The 27198-nt window shown below is 34.2% G+C and overlaps 1 protein-coding gene across 6 annotated transcripts; it reads left to right on the plus strand.

Annotated features, from left to right (window-relative positions):
* Nucleotides 1–18: 18 nt before the first annotated feature.
* Nucleotides 19–26961, plus strand: INTS13 (integrator complex subunit 13). 6 transcript variants are annotated; one of them, XM_025879860.2, is made up of 18 exons: nt 21–180; nt 460–565; nt 1536–1771; nt 3730–3804; nt 7725–7927; nt 8302–8382; nt 9437–9527; nt 10888–11016; nt 12538–12622; nt 15307–15396; nt 15581–15688; nt 16755–16933; nt 18045–18215; nt 18458–18612; nt 19275–19505; nt 20906–21045; nt 25712–25847; nt 26606–26961. In XM_025879860.2, the coding sequence occupies exons 3-18, from the start codon at nt 1547–1549 to the stop codon at nt 26643–26645; spliced, it is 2139 nt and encodes a 712-aa protein (XP_025735645.1). In that variant the 5' UTR covers nt 21–180; nt 460–565; nt 1536–1546; the 3' UTR covers nt 26646–26961. The 6 variants fall into 6 exon arrangements, with proteins under 6 accessions (XP_025735647.1, XP_073733900.1, XP_025735645.1 ...); XM_073877798.1 differs by having other exon boundaries at nt 31–134; XM_025879861.2 differs by having other exon boundaries at nt 48–103.
* Nucleotides 26962–27198: the final 237 nt, after the last annotated feature.

Here is a 27198-nt window from a genome sequence, read left to right on the forward strand (position 1 = left end):
GTTTTGCTAGGGGAAGCCGACCTGGGTGGAGAGACCGAGAAGGGGAGGCCGGGTGGGAGGGCCTTGCGCTTAAGGGGCCGCGGCTGGTTTAGCCGGTGCTGTGGTTGGTACTTGGCTGTTGGGGAGGCTCTGAGGTCGCCCGGATCAATCTTCCCAATGGGTTATTGGGAAAATTAACGGGTAGAAAATCTTGAGGGTCGGAGGCATTTTTCCTTGGCCCCGCCCTCTTCCCGTTCTGCGAGCTGGGCGTCTGGCCCACCGAGGGGGAAGGGCAGCTTGGCGGGGCCGAGGAAGAGGGCTTTGCGCACGCGCGTGTCCGAGTGTGTGTGTTTGTGTGTGTGAGTGAGTGAGTGTGTGTGCACGCGCACGCGCGCGCGCTCCTGCATTTAGGAAGCCTGGGAAGGACCGGTGTGCTAGGAGATGAGCGGGGAAAACATAGTCCCCTGTCTTTGGTACCAGACACTCCTGACTGTGCGCTGACCCTCCCCACCCAGCCAGCAGCCTTTTCCAGAGAGGCTGTGGTCCATAGCCTCTGTTCGTTTTCACTGCAGGACCAGGCACGAAAGTAAGCGAACCTCGATCCTGAGGTCTTCCCTATCCACTCACCTTGTACTTTCCACCCCCCACCCTCTAGCAGAGTGTGTTTAGGTTTCTCAAAGAGTTTGCATGAAGGGGAAATGCGTTTGAAAGCAGAAGAAAATAGCTAGATCGTAAAAAGTCAGTTCGTGTTGATGAACACTTTTGCTCTGCTTACCATGTGCTTTTTGAATGTGGATTGTCTATTCAGTATAAGGTTTTATTAGCGAAGCAAGGGAGTTTTTATAAGAAAAAGTTTAAAAGTTTCTCCTCCCCAGCAATGTGAATGGTAGCAGCTAAGTTTTTCTGTTCTACATGATAAATTACTGTGGTATTACAAAAAACTAAGGGGGAGAGTGTGAATTTGGGGTCCTTATCTTAATTTGAAGACCCGATATGCAGTTGTCTTAGGAGATGTTTATTATATTTGGGGCTTTCCTTTTGCTGTCACTCCTCTTTCCTGTTAATTCTGGCCCACCTCAACCTTTTTCAGAAGTCTTGAGACTTTGGAGGGAAGTCCAAACTGCTGACTTGGGTTAGTTTGGGGGTTTATATGTGATTGATGTCAATTAGCAAGAATCATCAGAAGTGTATTTTAAGAGTATTTGTCATTTATTATGTTTGGTGTTATGTAAGGAAATCAAGTACAATTATTTGTAAACATTATTTTCTGACAATTTTAAGTTCATTCAAAAAGCAAAAAATATATATGGACTGTAATTTTGCCTCTGACTGATAGAGTGACCGCTTAATATGGTGTAGCTTATCCCTTCAATTGATAGTTACTTTCTGGTCATGACCTAATTAAATTTTGTCCTTTGTTGGATAAATTTCTTTGAATACTGGTTATTCATGTTCCCTACCAAATCTTTTTGAGGAAAAGACATTAATTAGGAACAATGTAAGGGTATTAAATGTCATGTATGAGACATTTGGCTAATATATTTTATCCCTTCCAGGTTAAAACAAAATGAAGATTTTTTCTGAATCTCATAAAACAGTATTTGTTGTAGATCACTGCCCTTACATGGCAGAATCATGCAGACAGCATGTCGAGTTTGATATGCTGGTGAAGAATAGGACCCAAGGAATCATCCCTTTGGCACCCATATCTAAATCATTGTGGACTTGTTCAGTAGAATCTTCCATGGAATATTGTAGAATAATGTATGATATATTTCCTTTCAAAAAGCTGGTGAGTGTGAAGTACAAGCAAAATCATGATTTTGGGGGATGGACTTAACTGCCTGTTACATTTTTTACATAAGAATTTACTATAGATTTGACTTAATTACTACTTTAAAAATGTGGTATGTAGAACTCTGAGGAATAACATGCTATGTATATTTAATTGCGGCCAACAATAATAAAGCTAACAGTTATGGAGCATTTACATGTGCCAGTCATTTCCAAAGTGCTTCATATTTATTAACTTTTTTAATTCTCACAACAATCCTATAAGGTAGCTACTGTAATTACTGGGACAGTATTCAAAGTATATAATAACCAGAATAGAATTGAGAATAACCATTGAGAACTGTTGCCAGCCTAAGCAGAAGGGATGTTGGGTGTAAGCAATGTCAGACTGTGTTGGTATGTATCATCTGAATATCAGCTTTGTTTATTTTGCCATGTTGGAGATCTAGAAATTGAGGTAAAGAGAAGAAACTTGTCCTGAGTCACACAGCTAGTTAGAGGCAGAACCAGCATTTGAACCTAAGCAGGCTGGCTGCTTAGTTTTAGTGAATGTACACTAAACTGCTGCAGGATTTGGCCTTATTAGAAAGAAAAACTCTTAAGAATGCTAAGTGGAAATTGTTTTTTTCCTCAAGAAGAGATATTGAGGATTGACAGATTCCAAATATGAAAATTATCTTCAGGTTTCATCATCTCAGCTGTTTTATTTTGGGAGTCATTTGGTTAGCCACAAGTGGATGATTTGCTTTGTCTCTTCTGGAGCAGCCTAGGCTGGGACCTAGCCAGTTCTTAGACTAGCACAGGCAGGGCAGTAACAGTAAGGCTGAACACGGAGAATCTAATACATTCAGATATAATCCAAATTAAAATGGAGTTGTTTTTAGTCCCTCTGTAAATTGTGCATGATGTAGGGTAAAGGAACATGAAGGGGAGGATAAGTAGTAATTTAGGATGCAGGCTTTGGTTCAAATTCTGGCATCATTAGCTACCAGAGTGTGACCTTGATCATATTGCTTAATTTCTCTAAGCCTCAGTTTCCTCCCATGTAAGCATAACACCTCTTTCTATGATGTAAGATTTCAATGAGGTAATATAACTAAAGTGGCTAGTAGAGTATGTCCCTGTCGGAAAAGCCTTAGGAGAGAAGACTACTTAATCAAATTTATTAGGGATGCACAACTCAAATTTCATGGATAGTAGGAAAAAAGATCATGGATTAGATCATATAGTCCAGGGGAAAGAAATAATCTCACCCTCCTTCAAAAGGGAGCGATCATCATTTTATATATTTTCTAATATATCCTTCCTAGCATTATCATCTTTCTCAATAGTATTTTTTGGTTTGCATTTTACTTTAGAATAAAGTCCAAATGCACTATTTTGACTTTCAGTGCCTTTTGTGATAGGCTACTACCTATTTCTCTGAGCTTATCTCCCACCCCTTTGCCTGCTCTGACCTTTTCACCTTTTTGAGGGTACACATTTAGAGGCCTTTGCATTTGCTGTTTGCTGTACCAGGAATTCTCTATCCCCAGCTCCATTTATGGCTGGTTTCTTTTGGTCATTTGGATTCCAATCAACTTCCAGTTCTATAGAGAGCCCTTCTCCGACCACCCAACCTAAAGCAGCTAACCAGTTTCGTTTTCATAGCATTTATCACTCACTGAAATTATCTTGTGCATTTATTTGTTTGTATTCTTTCTGTACTGCCCTCTATCTTACCACTATCCCCAAACCCCTTTCCCCACATTGTGAGTGATACAACTTTTATTCATAGCTGTATTCCCAAATCCCCAGTGCCAAGGATGGCACCTGGCATATACTAGGCATTCTGTAACTTTAAAGTGAACGAATGAATCAGCAAGCCAGTGCTAGAGACTGCATATTATTTTTAAAATATGGTGTGGTTGAGTGGAATTGGATGTGAATACTAATTATGTCTTTAAAATCTATCAGGTGAATTTCATTGTGAGTGACTCTGGAGCACATGTTTTAAATTCCTGGACTCAAGAAGACCAAAATTTGCAGGAGGTATGGTTAGGTTTTGAGCTGTGGCCATTTTTGAAAATTATCTGAATGTGGTAATACTTTCTTGAAAAATGATTTAAAAATTTTTTTATCAGTATAGTATTTGCACATAGTTTTAAAACAACTAATGCTAAAGGAAAAACAGCTATCTTCATTCCAGTGTTTTCTCACTTCATGGAAGCAAACTTTCAACTCTAGCTCATCTAGTATGTACTTCCATATTTCTAAATAACAGTTTTTGCTGCTATTGATAGAGTTCTCAATTTAAGCTTTATTTTTTGTTGTTATTGTTACACTTGATCTTAGCCAAAAGGCCGAGAAGTGATTATCGTTATTGTTAATGAAGATTTAACTTATATCTTTCCTGCCACCCATGCCCTTATGCCTGCCCTCTTCCCTTCCCTCATTTTCTCAGTGTTGTTACATCAGAATTTTCATTAATTTTAAAATTGCATATTTGCATGATGATATCTATATAAAGTGTTATTCACTGCTAAGCTAAGTAGTATATGTGGTTATTTCCTTTCTCTTTTTTTTTTAGGTTTTATTGAGATATTGGCATACAGCAGTGTATAAGTTTAAGGTGTACAACATAATGATTTGACTTACATATTCTGTCCTTTTTTGTGTAACTTTTTGTTTTTTCCTGCAATTTATCATTTCCTTTTTTGCTTAATTTGCTTAATTTTATGTGTATTTGTTGCTGCATTTCCTCATGTCTCTACAAAACTTTCAATATTTTTATCATAAATGTATGAGAAATTTAGCATCTTGTTTTTTTTCTTGAAAAACTTCTTGGAGCACAGTCTTTTCCTCTAGTTTGTACTAGGCCTGGTACTTTTTAAAAATTATTTGTCTAAGGATATTGAGATTTGTGATTATATTCTTTGTTGTTGCTGAGTTGGATGGAAGACTTCAGTTTACTGGGTTCTTTATTGATGAATACGAATATGAGAGACAGGCATTAGTGAGATATTTGAATACAGTTTTTTGAATGATTTCATGTTAAAATTTTTTTGTTAATGGATATCCTTCAATGGAAATAATCTCATCTAGATGTGTTGTAAATGGAACATTTTTAAAGAAAATGTGTTTATCACTGTATTTGGTCTTAAAATGTTGTGATTAGTGTTATAATATGTAAACATATCTAATCTTTTAGTCTTGAGGTAACTCACTCAAGCAGTAGGCTTTTATTGGTTTGGCTTTGCATTACTCCAGAGTATTCTTTATTCTTTATTTACTTTAAAAAATAATGTTAAGGATTCTGTATATATTCTTTCTGCATTGTCTTTTTTGAAAGGGCATGTATTTTGCCTTAACGTCTTTTAAGAGGTACTATGAAGGAAGCTTGAAGCCTCTCTAGTTGTGTATGGATAAAAATCAGTACAAATTCATATAGGTTTTCCTTCCTTCCCCTCTGCAGTGCAGTAAAATTTGGCATTTGATAATGGTACGTATGCTAATGATAAGAGAATTGCTACTTCCCTCTGCTTTCTCAGTGTGAAGGCATACTGTATCATGCTGATTGCTTTTAAATTGTGAACAGAAGGGGAAACTAGTTAGGAAGGCAACTATATAGCAGATCACTGTGTTTAAGATTATATAAAATCATTGACATTTTGTATAAGTTATGTATAATCTTGTTTGGGTTAACACATTTAATGTTTAGCTTTGGTTATCCATGTCACACCTTTCCCTAGTTACTGTGAACAATCATGAGTAACAAGTGAAGTAGACTGAAGATGAATTTTGGGGCTAGAAGAACTGTAAACATCCTTTGCTTCGACTCCTTCGATGAGGCCCACAGGAGCCAGAGGTTGTTTGACTTATATACCTGGGTCCAGGGCTCTTTCTGTTATAGCACATAACTCTATCCTATACATTTTAAATTTTATCACCAAAAATTGTTGGAGTTCAGAAGTTTGGGTCTGGTTTTTATAGGTTCAAATATAGTTTGAAAGTTTTGCACTAATGTGAGACAGGTTAGATTATTTTCACTTTCAGGTTAGGAGAGATTGACCAGGGTTACACAGTATTAAGAGGCATAGCCAGAATTTCATTCCTTCTCTGTCTGACTCCAAAAGTTAAGCTTGCTTTCTGCTACTTTCCGCAGGACCACAACATCCCTAAAAAGCTACTTTTTATTGAGTTTCTCCTATGTACCAGGGACTTTGTATAGTCATCTACACAGTCTTTTTTTCTTTCTTTTCTGATTACTTTTTATGAATAGGTTAATACCTATATAGTTTAGAAATTAAGTTTACATATATACGTACACATGTACTTATGTACACTTATACATATGTGTATGTGTAGTAAAAGGTAAACCTTGAAAACGTTCTAGTTCATCCCCTGACCCAATTAGTGATGTGCTAGACCCCACTTATACCAACTTGGGAGAGATGAATATGTTCAACTCCTATCAACTTTGTGTTCAGTGAAGCTTGAAATCTGCCATGGTAGGAGTATTTTATTTAACCATAGATATTGGCAAACACAAATTAGGGATTCCCCCCACCCCTGACTTTGGAGAGCTGATTTACCAGCAAATCAGTGTTTATCCCCACCACTATTAGTTTTTTATGGCTCATTCCAGAGTGTCTTTATGCATATATAAAGCAAAGTGCTTCCAGTTTGTTCTCTTTCAAGATTGTTTTGCCTGTTCTCTGACCCTTGCAATTCCATATGAATTTTAGAATCACCTTGTCAGTTTCTACAGAGAAACCAGTTGGGATTCTGACATGGATTAAGTTTAATCTATAGTTCAGTTTGAGTAATGTTACCATTTCACAATATTAAGTCTTCCAACCCATGAACATGGGATGTTTTACATTCATTTAGATCTTTAATTTCTTTCAACAATGTTTTTTAGTTCTCATTTGTAAAATTTGCATTTCTCTTGTTGATTTTATTCTTTTTGGTGCTATTATAAGTGGAATTGTTTTCATTTTCGGCTTGTTCATTGGAAGTGTGTAGCAGTACAATTTGTTTTTTTGTATTATGTATCCTGCAAATTGCTGAACTTGCTTATCATTTCTAATAGCTTTTTAGTGGATTTCCTTATGATTTTCTACATACAAGATCACATAGGGGCACCTGGGTAGCTCAGTTGGTTAAGCATCTGCCTTTAGCCCAGGTCATGATCCCAGGGTCCTGGGATCGAGCCCTGCATCAGGCTCCAGCCCTGCATCGGGCTCCCTGCTCTGCTGCAGGGAACCTGCTTCTGCAGCTAACCCTACTTGTGCTCACTCTCTCTCTCTCCCTCTCTCTTTCAAGTAAATAAAAATCTTTAAAAAAAACAAAAACAAAAACAAAACACCAAGAAACTTAAAAAAAAAGATCATATCATCTGCAACATAGAGATAATTTTACTTCTTCCTTTCCAATCTGGGTTCCTTTTATTTCTTTTTCTTAATTGCCCTGGCTAGGCATCTCCAGTATAACGTGGAATAGAAGTGATGAGAGAGGACATCCTTCTTTTGTTCCTGATTTTAGAGGGAACATGTCCAGCCTTCACTATTAAGCATGCTGTCATCTGTAGGTTTTTCATAGGTGCCATTTTCTGCTTGAGGAAGTTCCCTTCTATATCTAGTTAAGTGTTTTTATCATGAAAGGCCTTGGATTTCATGAAATGCTTTTTCTGTGCTTATGAAGATGATCGTGTGATTTTTGAAAAATTCTATTGGTATTTACGTTAATTGATTTTCAGATGTTAAATCAACTTTGCGTTCCTGGGATATAAGTCCCACTTTGTCATGGTGTATAATTCTTTTTATATGTTGCTGGATTCGGTTTGCTAGTATTTCATTGAGGATTTTTGTGTCCATATTTGTGAGATATACTGGCTGTAGTTTTCTTGTGATGTCTTTGTCTGACTTGTGATACTCTTGTCAACATAATTATTTTCTCTTTTACTTTAGCTAATGGCAGCATTAGCTGCTGTTGGACCTCCTAATCCACGAGCAGATCCAGAATGCTGCAGCATTTTGCATGGTCTCGTTGCAGCAGTGGAAACCCTGTGTAAAATTACAGAATACCAACATGAGGCTCGTACTCTACTAATGGAAAATGCAGAACGTGTTGGTAATAGAGGACGAATAATTTGCATTACTAATGCAAAAAGGTGAGACATTAATCACAGTAATTCTTTCACTGAGGGAATTTTAAGATCTTATTACAATTTTTATTTTAAAAAACAGGGACAGCATCTTCGCATTTAAGCATATCTCAAGTAGCCTTTCTAATACTGAAGCCATATTTATCCAGTTCTAAAATAAAGATTCATTTCAGTGAAAGCTGTTTAGATTGTCATTACGTAGGTTAATTTGACTTTTTTCTCATTTAGTTTTTCAGCTGATTCTTTGGTATTGTGAATGAACATGCTAAAGACAGTCCTTATTGAAGTAATTTTAAGTGCCTATAAAAAGATACTACAGCTGAATAGTGTGTTTAGTTTTTTTTACTGTTTATTCAAGTTTGTTCTTTTTTATGCCGTAGTGATAGTCATGTGCGAATGCTTGAGGACTGTGTCCAGGAAACAATTCATGAGCATAACAAGCTTGCTGCAAATTCAGATCAGTGAGTATAATCATAAGTGAAATAAATATTCCATTTTATAGTCATGTATTTCATGATAATTATTCCAATAATTGTAATAGTAATGGGTGGCATTCCTTTGAATTCGCCACTGGCTCTACAGATTAGCCAGAAACTGTATGTTTGATCAGAAGATTTTTCCATTTTCTCTTTCACTTTAAAATTTTACTTTTTTTTGACAGGAAAGGTGATCGGAAGGATAAAATAATACTATACATTTATAAAGCATATTTGTTTTGATGGCTTGCTCTCATACTTTGTGTTACAAATTTATAAAATGAACAGATTATTTGTAGCATTATTGAATATGTACCAAATCAAAACATAACAACTAATTGCAATTTATGAATTTTTTTAAAAGAATAAAGCTGGGGCGCCTGGGTGGCTCAGTTTGTTGAGTGTCCGATTCTTGACTTTGGCTCGGGTCATGATCTCGGGGTCGTGAGATTAAGCCCCGTGTTGGTCTTGGCTCTGAGCATGGAGCCTGCTTAGGGTTCAGGGTTCTCTTTCTCCCTCTGCCTTTTCCCCCACCCCGCATCCACTCAAAAATAAATAAACAAAGTTATTAAAGACAAGCTTAGGACAGTTGCAATGTGGAGTTTATATTAGATTGAGCTCTTACTAATTTTCTTAAGTGGAGTACTAGTATTGTTAATGAGTAGGATTATTTTCAATTATTACCTGATTTTGTCCTTAAAAATCATTAGTAAAAGGGAAACCAATATACAATATATTCATTGTCTCTGTGGCAGATATCTATTGAAAATTATTCCTGATTATGAGATTTTCCTTTATTTCATTTTTCAAACACACAAAAATATCATTTTTGCATTTGGACTAAATTCATATATTCATTAAATGTTCATACTAGTACAGCAGTTATACAGTTTTTCTACATATTTAACTTTTGTGTTAACAGTAATATCTGATTATAGAGATACACTGTTTTGGTATATTAAACTTTTAATAGTTTACCTACCTGGATTCTTTAAATACAATGTATTCCTACATTCTAAGTAGAAAGTTTCTCTTTAAGTCTCATGCAGATTCAGAAGTGTGAGCTGGTCTTGATCCATACTTACGCAGTTGGTGAAGACAGCCTTGTATCTGATCGTCCTAAAAAGGAGGTAAGTGCGGAAGTAATGGAAGGAAAGATCACCGTTATTTATTAATAATAAGCGCTAAGAAGGGTTAGCATAAAAATGATCACAATGCCAACATTTTCTGCCAAGAAGATGTTTAGAGTTTTCAAAGCAATCTCTCTGGCAAAACACCTAGGTTGATTCTTTATGTTATAATTGTAGATGTTAAAATGTTTTCTGTTTTGCTTGCCTGTTGAAGTTTAATTAAATGTGTTGCAAAACCATACATAGTCTGTATTGTTCCTAAAATTTCAATTACTGTAATGGATTTCAGTTGCTTTAATGACTTTTTATTGTATAAAAATCTTTTTTTCATCATTAGAAAGACAATACACTTTTTAACAAAAATAGACTCCAATAACTAATTTTACCTACCCAGAGGACAAAAGGCTAAAACTAATTTCTAATCTTAGTTTTACTTTTTAAATAAATTCAAACAATTTTAAAGGAAAAGATGAGTCTGTTGACTTTTAAATGGATTTACATAACATAATATTCTCCATTAGTGGTGTGTTTAGAAATATAGATGTATGTATTTATATAATTATATTAAATGTGTATGTTCTTATGTTCTGGTTTTTTCATTTAGCCTTAGTTCATATAAATGTGAAGTGTTTCCTTAGTCTGAGTGTTTTATAGTTAAGTGGTTTTTTTAGGTCATTAGCTCTGTCATTGTGTTTTTAGGTGGTTTCTAGTGTAAGCCCTTTTTTTGGTTAACTTTTTCCTGCCTCTTTTGATAATGTGGCTGCATGTTGGCTTTATTTTGTGATAACTAAAAATTTATTTACACCAAATATTATACCCTGGACTGAGTGAAGGTTTGTGTTATCTTGTTGTAAGTAACTTTTAGCTGCCTAATCGCATTTATTGGTGACAAAATATGATGTTTGTGGCAATTTCCACATTCTTATTATAATAAGTAGTTTTATCTACAGGGGTTTTTCCTCTCCACAAAATTAATAATTTTTCTACAGTATTTCTGTGGGCCATTTCAGATCCATTTTACATATAGATAAATAGTAAAAATGATAAATTAAATATTTAAAGACTATTCCACTCTGAGTTTCAAGAGGACAAAGACTTTGCCTATTTATTGCTGTATCTTCTAATAGCTCACATAGTTTCTGGCACATAATATAGTAAGTTCTTAAAATGTATCTGTTGAGTGAATGAGTGTATGAAGATTTTTTGCTAAAATAATCATAGTTAATCTATGGGCCTTTTTTTATTTTTTCTAAATTCTAAAAAGTGAAAACATTTTATTTCAATCTATAAACATTTTGGCACTAGGTCACACTATATTAATGTTTTATGGGGTGTTTTTTTTTTTTATACTTTTTTGTAGTTATCTCCTGTTTTAACCAGTGAAGTTCATAGTGTTCGTGCAGGACGGCATCTTGCTACCAAATTAAATATTTTAGTACAGCAACATTTTGACTTGGCTTCAACTACTATTACAAATATTCCAATGAAGGTAGGTGGCTCCTTTTCTTGCTATTTTGAAAGCTCTGCTTTGGTTTTTAAATATTTGTTTGACATGTATTATTTATTTTAATTGAACCTTAACTTTTTCTCCCCATATCATATTTTCTGTTTTGCTAGCCCACATTCAGTGTCTTTGACCAGGTCAGTACATAGTGAAAAGCAACAAGGAAGGATCACAGAACAAAATTCTGTATTTTTCTTTTTAGTAAGAGCACTGTATATCAGCTTTTTTGTTTTTACCTATGTTCTCGTTATTTTCATCAAAATATAATCTATATCTTAAATGATTACTTTTTCTGTGATTCTTTTCTTGACAATTATGTTAGTAGATTTTACTTTGCATCCTAGTGGATTTTTTATTTCCTGTATTTTTGTTCTTTCTCATCTAGTATGAAGGTGTTTGTAACAAATAGGTCTGACTGGGAAAACTAGCTCATAGTTTTAAAAAGTTTATTATATTCTAGCTAAAAAACCAAAGATGTAAGTCATATGATTTTACTAATGGATTTTCTTAGGAATCTGTTGGTATCTCTTCATTTCCATTATTTTATCATTAAGTTGCCTAGGACCAGCACAATGCCTGGCCCATAATAAGCTTCATGTGAATTTTTACTGAGTGGAGTTGAATTTAATTTTATTGGTTATGTTTGCAAATATATAGTCACCATATCTAAAAATTCAAATTGGCTTTAAATCCAGTTTCATTGTTTTGCCATATGATGAACATTAATTTAATGATAAATATGATCTGTTCATTATTAATTTCCTCCTTGTGCCAATGGCTGGCTCTTTAATAGAAATTGTAGCCTTATCTAATAGAATGGTTTGGATGAAGAAGCAATTATCAAGTAAATTAGCATAATATATTTTAATATATGTAATTTCATGAATTAGAAGAAAAATACTCTGAGGGTGACAGATACCTTGCTTTTTAAATTTGACCATATTTGTGTGCGACTGGTGTGACTCTTTCTTCAATCTTTGTCTTTTTCTTGTAAATAATATCGAAGTTCTTATTTAATAATCAGTGAAAACAAGTTACTAAACTTGTTTATTAGTCTGTATTTGCTATTTTATATAACTGGTGTTTGCTAATTTCCTATAGGTATTTAAAGATGCTATTTCCTCCTTTAAACAACTATTTCACTTTTAATTTGCATAAACTATTTCAATTACATAATATTTATGTATAAAATGTTTTGGCAAGACAATGCATTTGGAGTAAAAAATCTAAAGTTCTGGAAGAGTCATTTATGTTAATTCTGATGTAATGTAAGAAAAATCATTAAATACTTTATTATTTACATATAGCTAGTAGTTTTTAAATAGAGTTCATATTGCCTTGGAAAACTATTGCATCTTTAAATAGATTAATTACTGAGCAAACTGTCCCATTATAGCTAATTATTGTTGGGTATATTTTACCTTACTTTAAGCAAAAGCAAAATGAATAATTAATAACTTAATTATTTTGAAAATAAAACCAAGTTATTTTAAATTTTGTTTTAAGGAAGAACAACATGCTAATACATCTGCCAATTACGATGTGGAGCTGCTTCATCACAAAGATGCACATGTGGATTTCCTGAAAAGTGGTAAGTAAGAGATCTTGGAAACTAATATTTTGTAAGATCTAATATATGAAAGCATATTAACAACTTTGAGAATTTTGTCAGTAAACAAACCCGATGGACAGTAGTTCATTTCTTTCCAAACCTGTTCCACAGTATTATCTATTAATGACCACGGAACTAACATTCTGTAGAATTTTCCTCTGGGAAAACTAGGCTACTGGAACAAATACTGAGAAAGATCACCATGATGGTCACGTCATTGTTTCTGTTTTTGCAAGCAAACTACTTTGGTAAAGCAAAAAAAAAAAGAACTGACTTGAAAAAGTGATAGACTCCCAGCTTGCCTGCATAAAACCAGTTGTTTTGAAATTTAAATTCGTTTTCTTTCTTCTAAAAATTGAGTCAGTAGGTCTCATCACCAAAATCATGATTTCTGTAACTGTATGAGCATGGTTTGGAGGAGAAGACTCTGGAGATAATAGATAAAAGTTTTAGCTAAATCTCTGCCACCAGCTAATAAGACCCATGTTTCTAGACTTGAGTTTGCACACTTCACTGAATTAAAGATGCTGATTAGATGAACTGTAATATTCCATCCATTCCTAAAATTCAGTGACATTGCCTTTAAGTGTTGACATTTGGTTAAATCCTTTAGAATGTTTTCTGTGTAAGTCGATGCTATCAGAGAATTAAATGGTTGACTTTGATCATGTTGTATGCATCTTTTCTGAAGTTAATACCTTCAACCAGTCATAACATTTGTTACATGTATAAGAAATTTTGAAATTAACCTAATACAAATTTCTAACACAAGAAAAACTATTAAGATAAATGGATATATTAATGTTTAACAAAGGAATGTAAAGAACTTGTTTTTGAAAATATAGTATGTAGAAATTATTAAAAATCTGTGAGGTATTATCAGCTTTTGAAATACTTATTTTTAAAACAAAAAATGTTAAGAGTGTTCTTTGTGACACAGAATAATTCTCTAAGATAGTTATTGATTGACCTGTTGTGTATGTGACACATGGACACCATGTGTAAAAATGCTAGAGTGGCAGTAGGAACAGGGTGCTGTGGGAACACAGGGATTGCATGTGATTATGCCTCCACGAGTTAGGCAAGCTTTCCAGAGATGACATTAGAGCTGGATTTTGATGACTAAGCTTACACTTTAGCCCACATACCTTACCTGAGCTCCAGATCTACAGATTATACTGCCTAGTTTTATCTATTAGATGTCTCTCAGCCACCTAAAACTCAACATTCCCAGAACAACTTAAGGAGCTCTGCCCACTGAAGTGATCATTATGGTCTTCTTTTTTTTTTTTTCTCTTTCTTTCTTAAAATTTATTTATTTACTTAAGAGTGAGCGAGAGAGACAGCATGAGTGGGGGGGAAGCCCTGAGGGAGAGGGAGAAGCAGAATCCCTGCTGAGCTCAATCCCAGGACCTGAGATCACGACCTGAACTGTAGGCAGATGCTTAACCTACTGAGCCACCCAGGTGCCCCTTGGTCTTGTAATGTTCCCTCTCTCAGTGAATGACCCTATTGTCTGCTCAGCTGTTGAAGGCAGAAACTTCAGTCATTGTTGAGACATCTGACATTCTTCATATCTAGTCTGTCACCACATTTTCTTGATTTTATCTACTAAGTATCTCTAAAATACATTCATACAACTGCATCTCTACTACCAGCCTATTATTTTCTCACCTAGAGTCCCATAGTAGCCCCCTAAATGGTCTGTCTACTCTTGACCTGCTAGCTAGAATAGCTTTCAGAATGCTAATCCTGACCCTGTTCCCCTCAGGTTACAGTCTTTTACTGCTTTTCTGTTATCCGTAGGATAAAGACCCAACTGTGTAAATGTCTTACCAGGCCCCGCATTGCCTGGTCTGTCCTCCTTTCCATTCTCTTCTCACAACGTACTTCTCTGTTTCAGCCATGCAGACCTGAAACTCTTCATTCTCCTTCCTGTCACAGTATCTTGGTATCTGCTCTTTTTCTTTCTTGCTCAAATACTCTTCATTTCCTTCAATTTCCTTCATTTCTTTGTTAATTTCTACTTATCCTTTCAGACTGAAACTAGTTTTCCCTTCTCAAAGAAACCTTCCCCTGATGTCTTAGATTAGGTCAGATCTCTGTATAGATGCTCATGTACTGTATACATCTTCTTCAAAGCTTTGTCAACTTTATAGTTTGTGTTTGTTCATTATTATTTTATTAACATCTGTTCACTCTGTTTTACTGTAGACTCCATTAAGGCAAAACATGCTCACTGTTATATCCTTTTATATTTTTACTTTCTAGACTCCTCATTTTTTGTTTCTTCTCATAAATTCATTAGGATTCAGTAAGATCAGTTGTGTATTGTAGATTCCTGAAGCCGTCTTTCAGTATTTAACCATGTTATCTTATCATTTAATGGTGTCAGAGGGGAGCAGTTGTAGATTCTTAAAATTTTTGCTATTGACTTTCAGTGCAGTGACTGAAATTATTAAGATTAATTAATGAGAAATTTGGAGATAATTGAATATTTATTTTAATCAGAGCTAATATCCAAATTCCATTTGGTATTTTTCTAGGAGACTGTATAAAAACGATGTTCTCCCAGAGGTATTTTCTAGAGTTTTGGAAGTCTTGGGTTAACAATTTGAAGTTTGTGACCTATTTAGTAATGTTTTTCTGGCTTATTCTTAAAGGTGATACCCACATAGGTGGCAGCAGTAGAGAAGGCTCATTTAAAGAAACGATAACATTGAAGTGGTGCACACCCAGGACAAATAACATTGGTAGGTATTTTAAAGAAATTGAACGAGAAAAGAATAAATCAAAGGTTCTTAAAGTGTATCTATATAGGGATCATTAGTTTGTTTCTTTTTGAATTTTTGTTTTTTCATTGTTTTAGGGGCTCAGTGAACATTTTTTTTTTCTCTTTTAATTGTGGAAACATTCCTTTATATTCTTTCAAATCAGTGTTTTCTTCCATTTCAGAATTACACTATTGTACTGGCGCTTACCGAATTTCACCTGTAGACGTAAATAGTAGACCTTCCTCCTGCCTTACTAATTTTCTTCTAAATGGTAATTTTCAACATTTAGTTGTTTTGTCTGAGAATATTACAAGTGAAATTATTAGTAAGAAATGTGAAAATCTGAACTCTAGAAAGCTCTTTAAGATAGTCTAAACATATTTTCTCTCCCAAAACTCTTCTAAAGTTATGTAATCGTAAGTGCCCTTTTAGCAGTTTTACTGATGTTTTAAAAATAAGATGTTTTTATGCCTTTAGGATTGTTGTACCTAAGAAAAAGTGTTATTTAATATATTTAAGTATTTTTAATTTAAAAATTTCGTTGTTAGAGTTTAAGTTGATTTTTTTGGTAAAATAATACAGACTATTTTAACCTACTGAATTTTAAATTGCGAAGTATATATGGACTTCTTTTTTGCACAGTTTACCTTGATCATAGAGAAATATATTTTCAATATTATACCATATGATTCTTAACACATAGGACTTCAAATCCATGGTTTCCTTGTGTGAAAATTAAAAAAAAATTATTAGAGTTCATTTACTAGATTTAAATTCTTAATTGCTTCTCCAGTGATTCTTGTGATCAGCTAGGTTTGAAACCACTGATGTGATGGGTCAAAATTAAGCAAAATTTGATAAATCAGACTGTATAAAGTCCAGATTAAATAACCTTCAGTCATGTGAAATAGAAAGTAGTTATGATAACCATGCTGGCATATAGGAGGTATTGTGGAAGTGAAGGGAGACTTTGGTTTCTCCCCCAATATTGTGTAGCTTTGATAATTGGAGAATTACCCAGCAGTTGTCTCACTTTTCTTCTTGATGTCCAGGAGAAAAATTTTATGTACTTGTAATGTATGAAGAATGTAACCAAACATTATATATACCAGAGACCACTATACTTATTTTGGAAAACTGTAAGCTTGGAGTGACCAAGAGAAAGCTAAGGCTAGAATTCAGACTTTTAGGACCTGAAATGCAGATATACTGAATTAGCCAATGCTACTTAAAATATGAGGTTTAATGAAATGAAAAATCTAGACATAAATTTTAAGGGAAAAAATAAGAATTTAAATTGAACTTCATCACTGATAGAATAATCTTGCTTTTGACAGGTCGTTCTGTTTTATTGGAACAACCACGAAAGTCAGGTTCCAAAGTCATTAGTCATATGCTTAGTAGCCATGGAGGAGAGATTTTTTTGCATGTCCTTAGCAGTTCTCGATCCATTCTAGAAGATCCACCTTCAATTAGTGAAGGATGTGGAGGCAGAGTTACAGACTACCGGATCACAGTAAGATTCTAATATTTATAAATTTTATGTTTTGACTCTGTCACCATTCAGCAAGTAGTTATTGAATGCCTATTACATTGCTAAGATCTGTGACAAAATGGGGTTTGAAGAAGTTGATGATATATTCTTATTTTGATTAGGTGGCTTTTCTATAATACTTAGAAGAGCTACTTATCACTTTATAGTCTTCCTTGTGTATTCAGTGTATATCTTGAAGTATATGGATAGCAATGACACCTGGAATTGTAGGAAAGAATGGAAATTGGTTTGAACTAGTATTTCAGGTGGAAGTTTATTTTCTGGTAACTTAATGGCAAATAAAAACATTTCAATATTTGGTTCCTGCTATTTTGAAATAATACGAAATTTTTGTTATTTAAAGGCATATGCGAGGAAGTTGTGTCTATTTTGGGTAGAAATTCTGTTCTGATTTTAATTTTTCAGTCCCTCTCCTCTCTTTTACATTCAGTACTTCATGGTTGTTTACTTTGAGGTAGTTGTGAAAATTAAATGTGATTAATGTATAGGACTGTACTTTGTAAATCACAAAAATGTTACATACTGCAGGTAATTATTTTTGATTAGGTTTTTCTTTATTATTTTTTTGTCTTTTTTTAATAAGGAGAAAACTAATATTTGTTGTAGAAAATTTAGGGACTATAGATACTTTTTTTTAAATCAAAAACAAAGACTATAAATAACCTTTTATTCCATCATTCAAAGATAACCATTGTTAACATTTTGATGTTATGTCAAGGTAATTTTTAAGTAAGCATTGGTATTCTAATATAATTAATCCCTTCTTTTATCTGTGTATGATATAAAAGAGTTAAATTATAGAAGTGAAAAAAATGAGTGTTCCTTGGTTTTTAAAAAGTCAAAAGAACCATGAATGCATTTATGTTTGAGGCTTTCTTCATCTCCACCATAACAAAGGCTGATAGGCTTCATGTTCAAAAAGAAGGGAAAAAATTAGTAAGGGGACTGTTAGAGAAAATACTTTGTTGCGTATCACAGGACAGAAGACATCAGGGAAACAGACTATTACATGTAATCCATACTGAAACATTAGAAAATAGTTTCTAATTTTATTTTATTTGGTTATCATTAGGATTTTGGTGAATTTATGAGGGAAAACAGATTAACTCCTTTTCTAGACCCCAGATATAAAATCGATGGAAGTCTTGAGATCCCCTTGGAACGAGCAAAAGATCAGTTAGAAAAACACACCCGTTACTGGCCTATGATTATTTCACAAACCACCATTTTTAACATGCAAGCGGTAAGTATTAAATCGTTTTCAACCTTTCTTCTAGATTAGTTACATGTTCTTTACAGATACCATTCCTTGAGCAAAGAATCAAATACATGAGTTTGCTATAGATAAAGAATTACTCATAGAAAATTGAAATGATTATAGGTCACCATGGTGATGTTTAAAATCAATTGATGTTCTCCCTAGATGCTTTGATGTTTGATTTTCAAGACAGATTTTCTTTTTATTTCTTAAAAAAATTCTAACAGGTAGTTCCATTAGCCAGTGTTATTGTGAAAGAATCTTTGACAGAAGAAGATGTGTTAAACTGTCAAAAAACAATATACAACTTAGTTGATATGGAAAGGAAAAATGATCCTCTGCCTATTTCCACAGTTGGTACAAGAGGAAAAGGCCCTAAGAGGTAGTTTTTTTCTTACTTTCTTTATATATCGCATCACTTGATAATACTGTTTTTTAAGCTAACTTATTTCATATGTAAATTATGTGGTTGGAGATGTGTATATATATATATATATATGTGTATATATATATACACACACACACACACACACACACATAGATATGATTGAGATGATATAAAATACAGAATAGCAGAATTGGATATTTTAACTTAGGATTACACCATGAACTGTCTCGGAAGAAAAAGTCCATGTTTAATGATTCCTTTTATTTTACCAGTAGCAAGTGACACTTCAGTAATTATTTAAAGAGTATTTCTAAGAACCTTATTTTATTATTATTTTTATTGTTATGTTAATCACCATACATGTCATCATTAGTTCTTGATGTAGTGCTCCGTGATTCATTGTTTGTGCATAACACCCAGTGCTCCACGCAGAACGTGCCCTCTTTAATACCCATCACCAGGCTAACCCATCCCCCCACCCTCCTCCCCTCTAGAACCCTCAGTCTGTTTTTTAGAGTCCATCGTCTCTCATGGTTCGTCTCCCCCTCCGACTTACTCCCCTTCATTCTACCCATCCTGCTATCTTCTTCTTTTTCTTTTATCTTAACATATGTTGCATTATTTGCTAAGAACCTTATTTTAAATCTTTACTTCAGAGATGAACAATACCGTATCATGTGGAATGAGTTAGAAACCCTTGTTAGAGCTCATATCAACAACTCGGAGAAACATCAGAGAGTTTTGGAATGTCTGATGGCATGTAGGAGCAAACCCCCAGAAGAAGAAGAACGAAAGAAACGAGGAAGAAAGAGGGAGGACAAAGAGGACAAATCGGAGAAGGCAGTGAAAGATTATGAACAGGAGAAATCTTGGCAAGATTCAGAGAGGTGACCTGTTGATAATAGAGTACCGTGGTGTCTTTTGGCATATCACATGCTGCATATAGCACATTCATACATTCATTTAATATGTGTTTATTTCATTTTATAACTGTGACTCTATCATTTTTAAAATCTAAGATGTCTTGTTGGGGTTAAGAGTTGTGGGGACACCTCAGCAGCTCAGCTGGTTAAGCATCTGACTTGGTTTCAGCTCAGGTCATGATCTCAGGGTTGTGAGATGGAGCCCCAAGTTGGGCCCTCACTAGGCGGGGAGCCTGCTTAAGATTCTCTCACTCTCCCTCTGCCCTTACCGTGACCCCTGCGTGCGTGTGTACGCACACATGTGTGCTTTCTCTCTCTCTCTCTCTCTCTTTCTCTCTCTCTCTCTCTCTCTCTCTCTCTCTCTCTCTCTCTCTCTCCCCCCTCTCTCTCAAAAAAAAAAAAGAGTTGTAATTTTTTTTTTTACTGTTGGTGCAAAGGTAGTGTTTAATTTTTTCCTAATGAACTTCTGAAAGTCATAATATACCATGTTTGGTATCAGTCTTTGCTTTATCTGTTATGAATATCAAAGACATGGTTTTATTTCTTTGTTCAGTAAATACTGAATGCCTTGGATGTGTCAAGCATTTGGTGTAAGATTCTTGCCCTGGAAGAAGGGACAGTGTTGTGGTAGAGATAGGTATGTAAGTTATTGATGACAGCAAAATGTGGAAGATGGGAGTATTTTGAAGATAATTTAGAAATCATATCATTTCATCCAAAAATAAGTAGAACATTTTATTCTCTTTGACCATAGAAGTTCATTTCTTTCTTAGGGCTACTGAACTTCTGAAACAGAATTAGCTCTTTTTAAGAATAGGGGGGGAAAGGTATTCTCATTCAGACACCACTGATCTTTATATATTTTGAGGTGTTTCTGTTCTCTGTTGAAACTCAAAATGAGCTTGGAGTTTAGTTCTTAATTTGTGGAATGTAAATACATTTCCACAGCATATAAACCAGGACACAAATGGTAGTAGATTTCTTAATCTTATTTGTAATTTGAAATAGTATTTTGTCCATATTTGTAAAAATTAAAATTGTGACATTTCTTCCGAAGATCACATTTCTGACGGTTTTAAATTTAACTTCTTAAATTTTCCTCCCATTTTTTCTTATTTTACAGCGAACTATGTTACTGAATTACTATATTATGATGATGAAGGAAAAGAGACACTTGTGTTTAATTCATTAAGTTCTCTTACCTGATTTTAGGTTGAGGTTTATCTTTTGATTAGTTTCTAGGTTTCCTCTGTGAGAGCAACTATCTTTTGTTAAAACCAATTTGTAAAGTCTAGTTTAATTATTGAACCAGTTAGATTTTTAAAAATTTAAACTTTAAATTTTACTGTTTGTCCCTCTAAAAGATTAAAAGGAATCTTAGAACGTGGAAAAGAAGAGTTGGCTGAAGCTGAGATTATAAAAGATTCACCTGATTCCCCAGAACCTCCAAACAAAAAGCCCCTTGTTGAGCTGGATGAAACTCCACCAGTAGAAAAATCAAAAGGTAGGGTAAGAACTGTGGTGGTAACTGTGTTTGTAAAAAGATTTCCAATTTAGTTTGTTTTCTGCAGTGTCATTTAATATTGTTGCATATGTGAGGAAGAGCTACTAACTGTTCCTAGATGTTGTTTGGGAGGTTCTCTTTACAGTCTTGTAAAATACAGGCATAAATTTGTATTTGTTGGCATTAAAGGAAAAGTAGTGTCAATATGTTAAAAAAAAAAGATAGAAGGGAAAAATGAAGGGGGGAATCGGAGGGGGAGACGATCCATGAGAGACTGTGGACTCTGAGAAACAAACTGAGGGTTCTAGAGGGGAGGGGGGTGGGGGGATGGATTAGTCTGGTGATGGGTATTAAAGAGGGCATGTACTGCATGGAGCACTGGGTGTTATACACAAATAATGAATCATGGAACACTACATCAAAAACTAATGATGTAATGTATGGTGATTAACATAACATAATAAATAAAAAAAAGAAAAGTAGTGTCATACCTTCATTAATGAAGCCTTTGGAAATAAGCACTATTATTATAAAGTCTGTAAATTATGTACATAATTATGTAATTATGTAAACTTGAATTCATTTATGTTCCTGACTTCATACTAGGTATGCTAGGTTTATTGAACACAACTCTTTTCCTTAAATTCCTACTTAACTTAGGGAAAGATCTAATATTACCAACATCTACAATGTGGTGTGGATGAGTTTCAGTAAAGGTATTATAAGTAATACCTTTTCATTGTAAAAAAAAAAAAAAAGCCACAATGTTTTAATTTCATTTTATCTCTTATTTATAGACTGAAATGCTTAATTTCTTCTTGAAGGAATTCTGGGTATCAGAGATATGAATTGGGTTTGGGAGCTCCTGAAATTATAGGCTTTAGTTGTCTTGAGGATAAATTAGATTTAGTCCTTTTAGGAAAAATGGCAAATGGTGTAACAAAGGACTGTCTGGTTTCTTGTCACTATGCCTCCCTAAGGCAATAAGACCTGGGGGCTGGCCATATTATGATTTTTGCAGCTCATCCTAGGGAGAAGCCTTGTTTGTTTTTTATATACTTCTCCTGTAGCGTATATGTAATGTGATACATGTAAATATTCTCCATTCACTGATTTCTTTGAAGTCAGAGATAAGGGTGATCTTATCATATTTGCCTTTCAGGCATTTGCCAGAGTGCCTGGAAAATAAATAAATATCTGATACATTATTCTATTTCTCACAGGCCAAAATAGACCAGTTGATTAGGATGAGAAATTTGGGTTTAATCTAAACAATGTTTGGATGTTGCTTGGAAAATAGAACTCTAGAAATTATTTATTAGTGGTAGAGTCACAAGCAACCAAAACCCTATTAGTAAGAAAATAACTAAATAACTGTGTGTCCATAGGTTGGAATTTATATAGCCGAAGGATAATGATTACTGTTCCCTCTTGCTAATGTATATCATTCAGATTTCAACTTAAGCAAGTCCTTTTTCAGGAAGGACTTACCTGACCTCCATTCATAATTAAGTTAGGTGCTTCCATTGCACCCCAGGATTACACTGGGGTAGCACTTAGAGTCCTGCATTGACATTGCTTATTGACATCTTGCCTCTACTACTAATCTGAAACATTTTAAAAGATTGGGCTTTTTATTTTTTAGGTAGGCTTCATGCCCAATGTGGGGCTTGAACTCACGGACTGGAGACTCAGAGTCTCATTCTCTACCAACTGAGCCAGCTGGCTGCCCAAAATGCTGGGGCTTTTTAAAATTTAACTGTTACAGGACACCTGGGTGGCTCAGTCCATTAAGCATCTGCCTTCAGCTCAGGTCATGATCCCAGCGTCCTGGGATCAAGTCCCTCATTGGCTCCTTGCTCAGCGGGTAGCCTGCTTCTCCCTCTGCCTGTCACTCCCAGTGCTTGTGCTCCCTCTGTCTCTCTCTCTCTGACAAATAAGTAAATAAAATCTTTAAAAAAATAACAAGAAAAAACAATAAAATACAATTTACTGTTATATCACTACCACTCAATTTCCTGGCCCATAGTAGAAGTTTAATTATTACTTGTTGAATGAGTGAATGAATGAATATATAAGGTAAAGGAAAAAAAGCAGGCTACAAAACCATATATACCAGGATCTCCATTTTATTTTTAAAAAGTCTGTATACACACACACACCTGCTTGTCACTTTATTTTTTTGTCACTTTAAATAGATCCCTGATGCTTCACACACTGGAAGCACTAAATAGAGTGGCCAGTATGAGAAGCAGCTTGGTTGCAAATCGCTGTTTTCAACCCTTGTAACTTTCCTTTCAAGACTGGTACTTGAAATTTGTTTTTTCTTCCATACTGTTTTACAACCTAAGTCACATGTCTCTTCTGATCAACAACTTATATGGGCCTTTATTATATACTTCAGTTTCATCTGTTTTGGAAAATGACTTCCCAAGACTCCAAAGTAAATTTTGTGGCCTGACATAAACTCTGCATATAACGTTGGGCTATTCCAAACAGGCCGTCTAGATTTGGTGAAAATCTCTTCAGCTGTCTTTGTATGATGCAATATAACAGAAAAACCAAAATGTAATTTTCTTGGCACTGAAGAAAGACTAGAATATTTATAGTTGCTAGAGCCAGGGGTATTATGGTTGATTTTATTTCTTCCTTTATATGTTTTCTAAATTTTATCTAATGAACATGTATTAGTTTTATAATAATAAAAAGAAAAGACTTTTGTTAATTTAGTTTTGGAAAATATATATGCAGTAATTTTAGCTCATTTTGTGTGCAGTTCTGTGAGTTAAACAGTTCCATCACCCAGAAGATTCTCTGGGACTGTCCCTTTATCATCATCTTATACTCTCCTTACCCCAGTCCCGCATAACCATTGATATGTTGCTCTTCCTGTAATTGTGCCTTTTTCAGAATGCCATATAAATGAAATCATAAAGTGTGCTGCTTTTGAGGTTGGCTTATTTGATATAGCATAATGCATTTGAGATTCATCTATGTTGTATGTTCGTCAGTGTTTTTTTTTTTTTTTAACCCATTGTATATAACTAGCTTTATTAGTATCATTTTTCCAAACTGGGTGTATCATTGTGCATTCCCACCAGCAATTAGTGAGAGTTCTGGTTGTTCTGCATCCTTGAGAGCACTTGTTGGATTTCTTTCTTTTCTCTTCTGATAGGTATGTAGTGGTATTTCATTGTGGTTTTCATTTCTGTTTCCCTCATGACTGATGTTGGTGAGCCTCTTTTCATTTGCTTGATTTCCATCTATATATATTTCTTTAATAAAGGGCTCATTCAGATATTGTGGTTATATTTAAATTGGGTTGTCTGAGAGTTTTTGGTTGGATTTTGAGAATTCTTTTATTTTTTCTGGAAACACATGCTTTGTTGGATATGTGATTTGCAAATATTTTCTTCCAATCTGGTTTGTCTTTCTCCCAACAGTGAGTTTTGCAGAGCTGGGATTTCTAATTTTGATGAAGTCCAGTATATCAAAAATTTTTTATGGTTATGCTTTTGGTGTTATCTGTAAGAAATCTTTGCATTGCCCAAAGTCATAGAAGTTTATTCCTACATATTTTTTTAGAAGTTCTATACTTTTAGATTTTACATTTAGGCCATGATCCATTTTGAGTTTTTTTTTTTTAATTTTTTCCATATGGTGTAAGATATGAGTCAGTGTTCTTTTTTTGTTTTGTTTTGTTTATGTAATGTCCCAATTGTTCCAGCAGCATTTGTTGAAAAGACTATTTTTTCTTCACTGAATTGCCTTTGTACCTTTATCAGATAACAATTGATTTTATATGTGGGAATCTATTTCTGGGTTTTCTTTTCTGTTCCTTTGGTCCATATGTCTGTCCTTTTGCCAATACAGTACTGTCATGATCACTATAAGCAGAGTCTTAAAATCAGGTAGTGAGTCTTCTAACTTTTTTCTACTTTTCAAAATTGTTTTGGCTATGCTAGTGCTTTGCCTTTTTTTCATGTTGTGCAGGGAAGAAATAACATGGCAAGCTTGAAACTGTTATCATTAAGGTAAAGGCCTGCTTACAAGTTTGGCCCTTGGTTGGCATCTGGGAACTTGGCTTTTAAAACATTCCCTAAAGGATGAAGTTATTTTGTCTTACATATGAACTGAACACTTGCCTTCCACCTGAGAGTCTGGACTTTTGGTAATTATAGTTTGGCAGAGAATGCTTTTGTGTCCAGCTCTTAATAAAAACCCAGGATTCTGAGTCTTACACGGGCTTTCCTGGCAGAAATTTTGTACACACATGGCTGCATTTTTGCTGCCGGAGGGACTATGCACTTGGTGTGAACCCTCACTATAGGGAGCGAGCATGGAAAGCCTCCAAGTGGATTCTTCTGTCCTTTGCTTAGTGTATCTTTTGCTCTTACACTGATCTGGCTGTGTACCCTTATTCTGTTGCTGCAGTGATTCTTAGCTCCGACTGTAACTTTATGTTTAACTACTTGAATCCTTCCAGCAAATCACCAAACTAGTAGCTGGTCTTAGGGAACCCCTAAACATTTAGAATAAGGGAAAGATGATATTGCTTTAATTATATAAAATGAATAATAGAACTAAAGGTGAAATTTTTAGATTTGAAAATTTTGAAGTAATGAATTGTTCTACCTTTTCCTTCTTCTTTCACAAATAACCCCAGGGCCAGTGTCCTTATTATCCCTGTGGAGTAATAGAATCAATACTGCCAATTCTAGAAAACATCAGGAGTTTGCTGGACGTTTGAACTCTGTTAATAACAGAGCTGAATTATATCAACATCTTAAAGAGGAAAATGGGTCTGTATGATTTATTGTAGAAATTGGTTTTCTTAATTGCTTTATTATTAAGTTAAAGTAATAAACTCTGCTTGTTTGTTGGGTTCAGCAGTTTTTTATTACTAATATAATGAGTTGATAACATGTTACTTATAAAGAGAAAAAATTAACTGCTTTGATTCTTGGTACTTATAAAAGACTTGATTATATTGATCGTAACCCTGAAAGTATTTACTCCTTAGAGGATTTCATTGGTCAGTAAACATCATAGAGGGAAAAATCGGGGAACATTTAATGTACAATACTGAATCTTATAAAAAACAGGGGAAAAATACTTTTCTTTAAGTAACACAGTATTAGGAATGTTGACTTTAATTGAATAAGTCTCAGGTATGATTATTTTAATATCCTTTTGGGAAGACCTCTTGAAAATGTATTGGTAAAGGAGTTTCTTTAAGGGAAAAGGAAATAAATTTTTGACTAAATGGTAGAGGTTTTTTTTTCCATAGTTTTAAGCTTGAGTGGGTATCATGAAAAAAGTGACTTTTGAAATGAAACCTTGGGAAAGTGACTTTATTTCTCTGAGCTTCAGTTTTCTGTCTGTGAAACATGGAAGGTAGAGTAACCAGAGGGACCCTAACTATAGTCCTTTTCTAAAGGACTGATGTTCTTTTGTCCTATGAATATATAGAGTTTAATTTCGTATGAAAGTTGGAGAAAAAATATGGTAGTTACTGAATGTTTTGTTTTACCACTCATTTTTTCTTTCTGTTTTTCAGAATGGAGACAACAGAAAATGGCAAAGCCAGTCGGCAGTGAAGAATGACTTGAGGAACTAAAATTTACTATATTGCATACATATTTTGAGCAGAATTTGATATAAGTACTTTTACAGCAAGATTGTATAGTTATGTTGCCTGGACTGGTTTTTACATTTTTAAAATATTTCAACTAACTTTATCTTTTTTGTATTAATTGTAAAATTGGCACATATATCAAAAAATATACATTTGAAATTTGTCCTCCCAAATCACACAAATTTATTTTATGGTAAAAGGATGTTCCCTCTGGAAACGTTTTTTAAAAAATTCTTAGGCTTCTCTTTTGCCAAATAAAACTGTTAAAATTTCTGAAATGCAAAATATTGGAGTATTCTTTTAGAAGAAATAATTCATTTGATGACTAACAATTTTTAGAAATTAAAAAAAACTACCAGGATTTAGGTGAGATTTGTAATATTTAATATAAAATCTTTTCTCTTAGTCTGCAACGTATACAGTGCTTTTCCAAATAAGAATGTTGTTTTTGTTATATTTTACTTTATTTTGTGTAGGTGTTGGCCATTTAAAAGCAGAATTTATATTTACCCATT

This window comes from Callorhinus ursinus, unplaced genomic scaffold, assembly GCF_003265705.2.
Source record: "Callorhinus ursinus isolate GAN/ISIS: 27379988/994484 unplaced genomic scaffold, GSC_fseal_2.0 scaffold27, whole genome shotgun sequence".
In the NCBI taxonomy this organism is placed as follows: domain Eukaryota; kingdom Metazoa; phylum Chordata; class Mammalia; order Carnivora; family Otariidae; genus Callorhinus; species Callorhinus ursinus.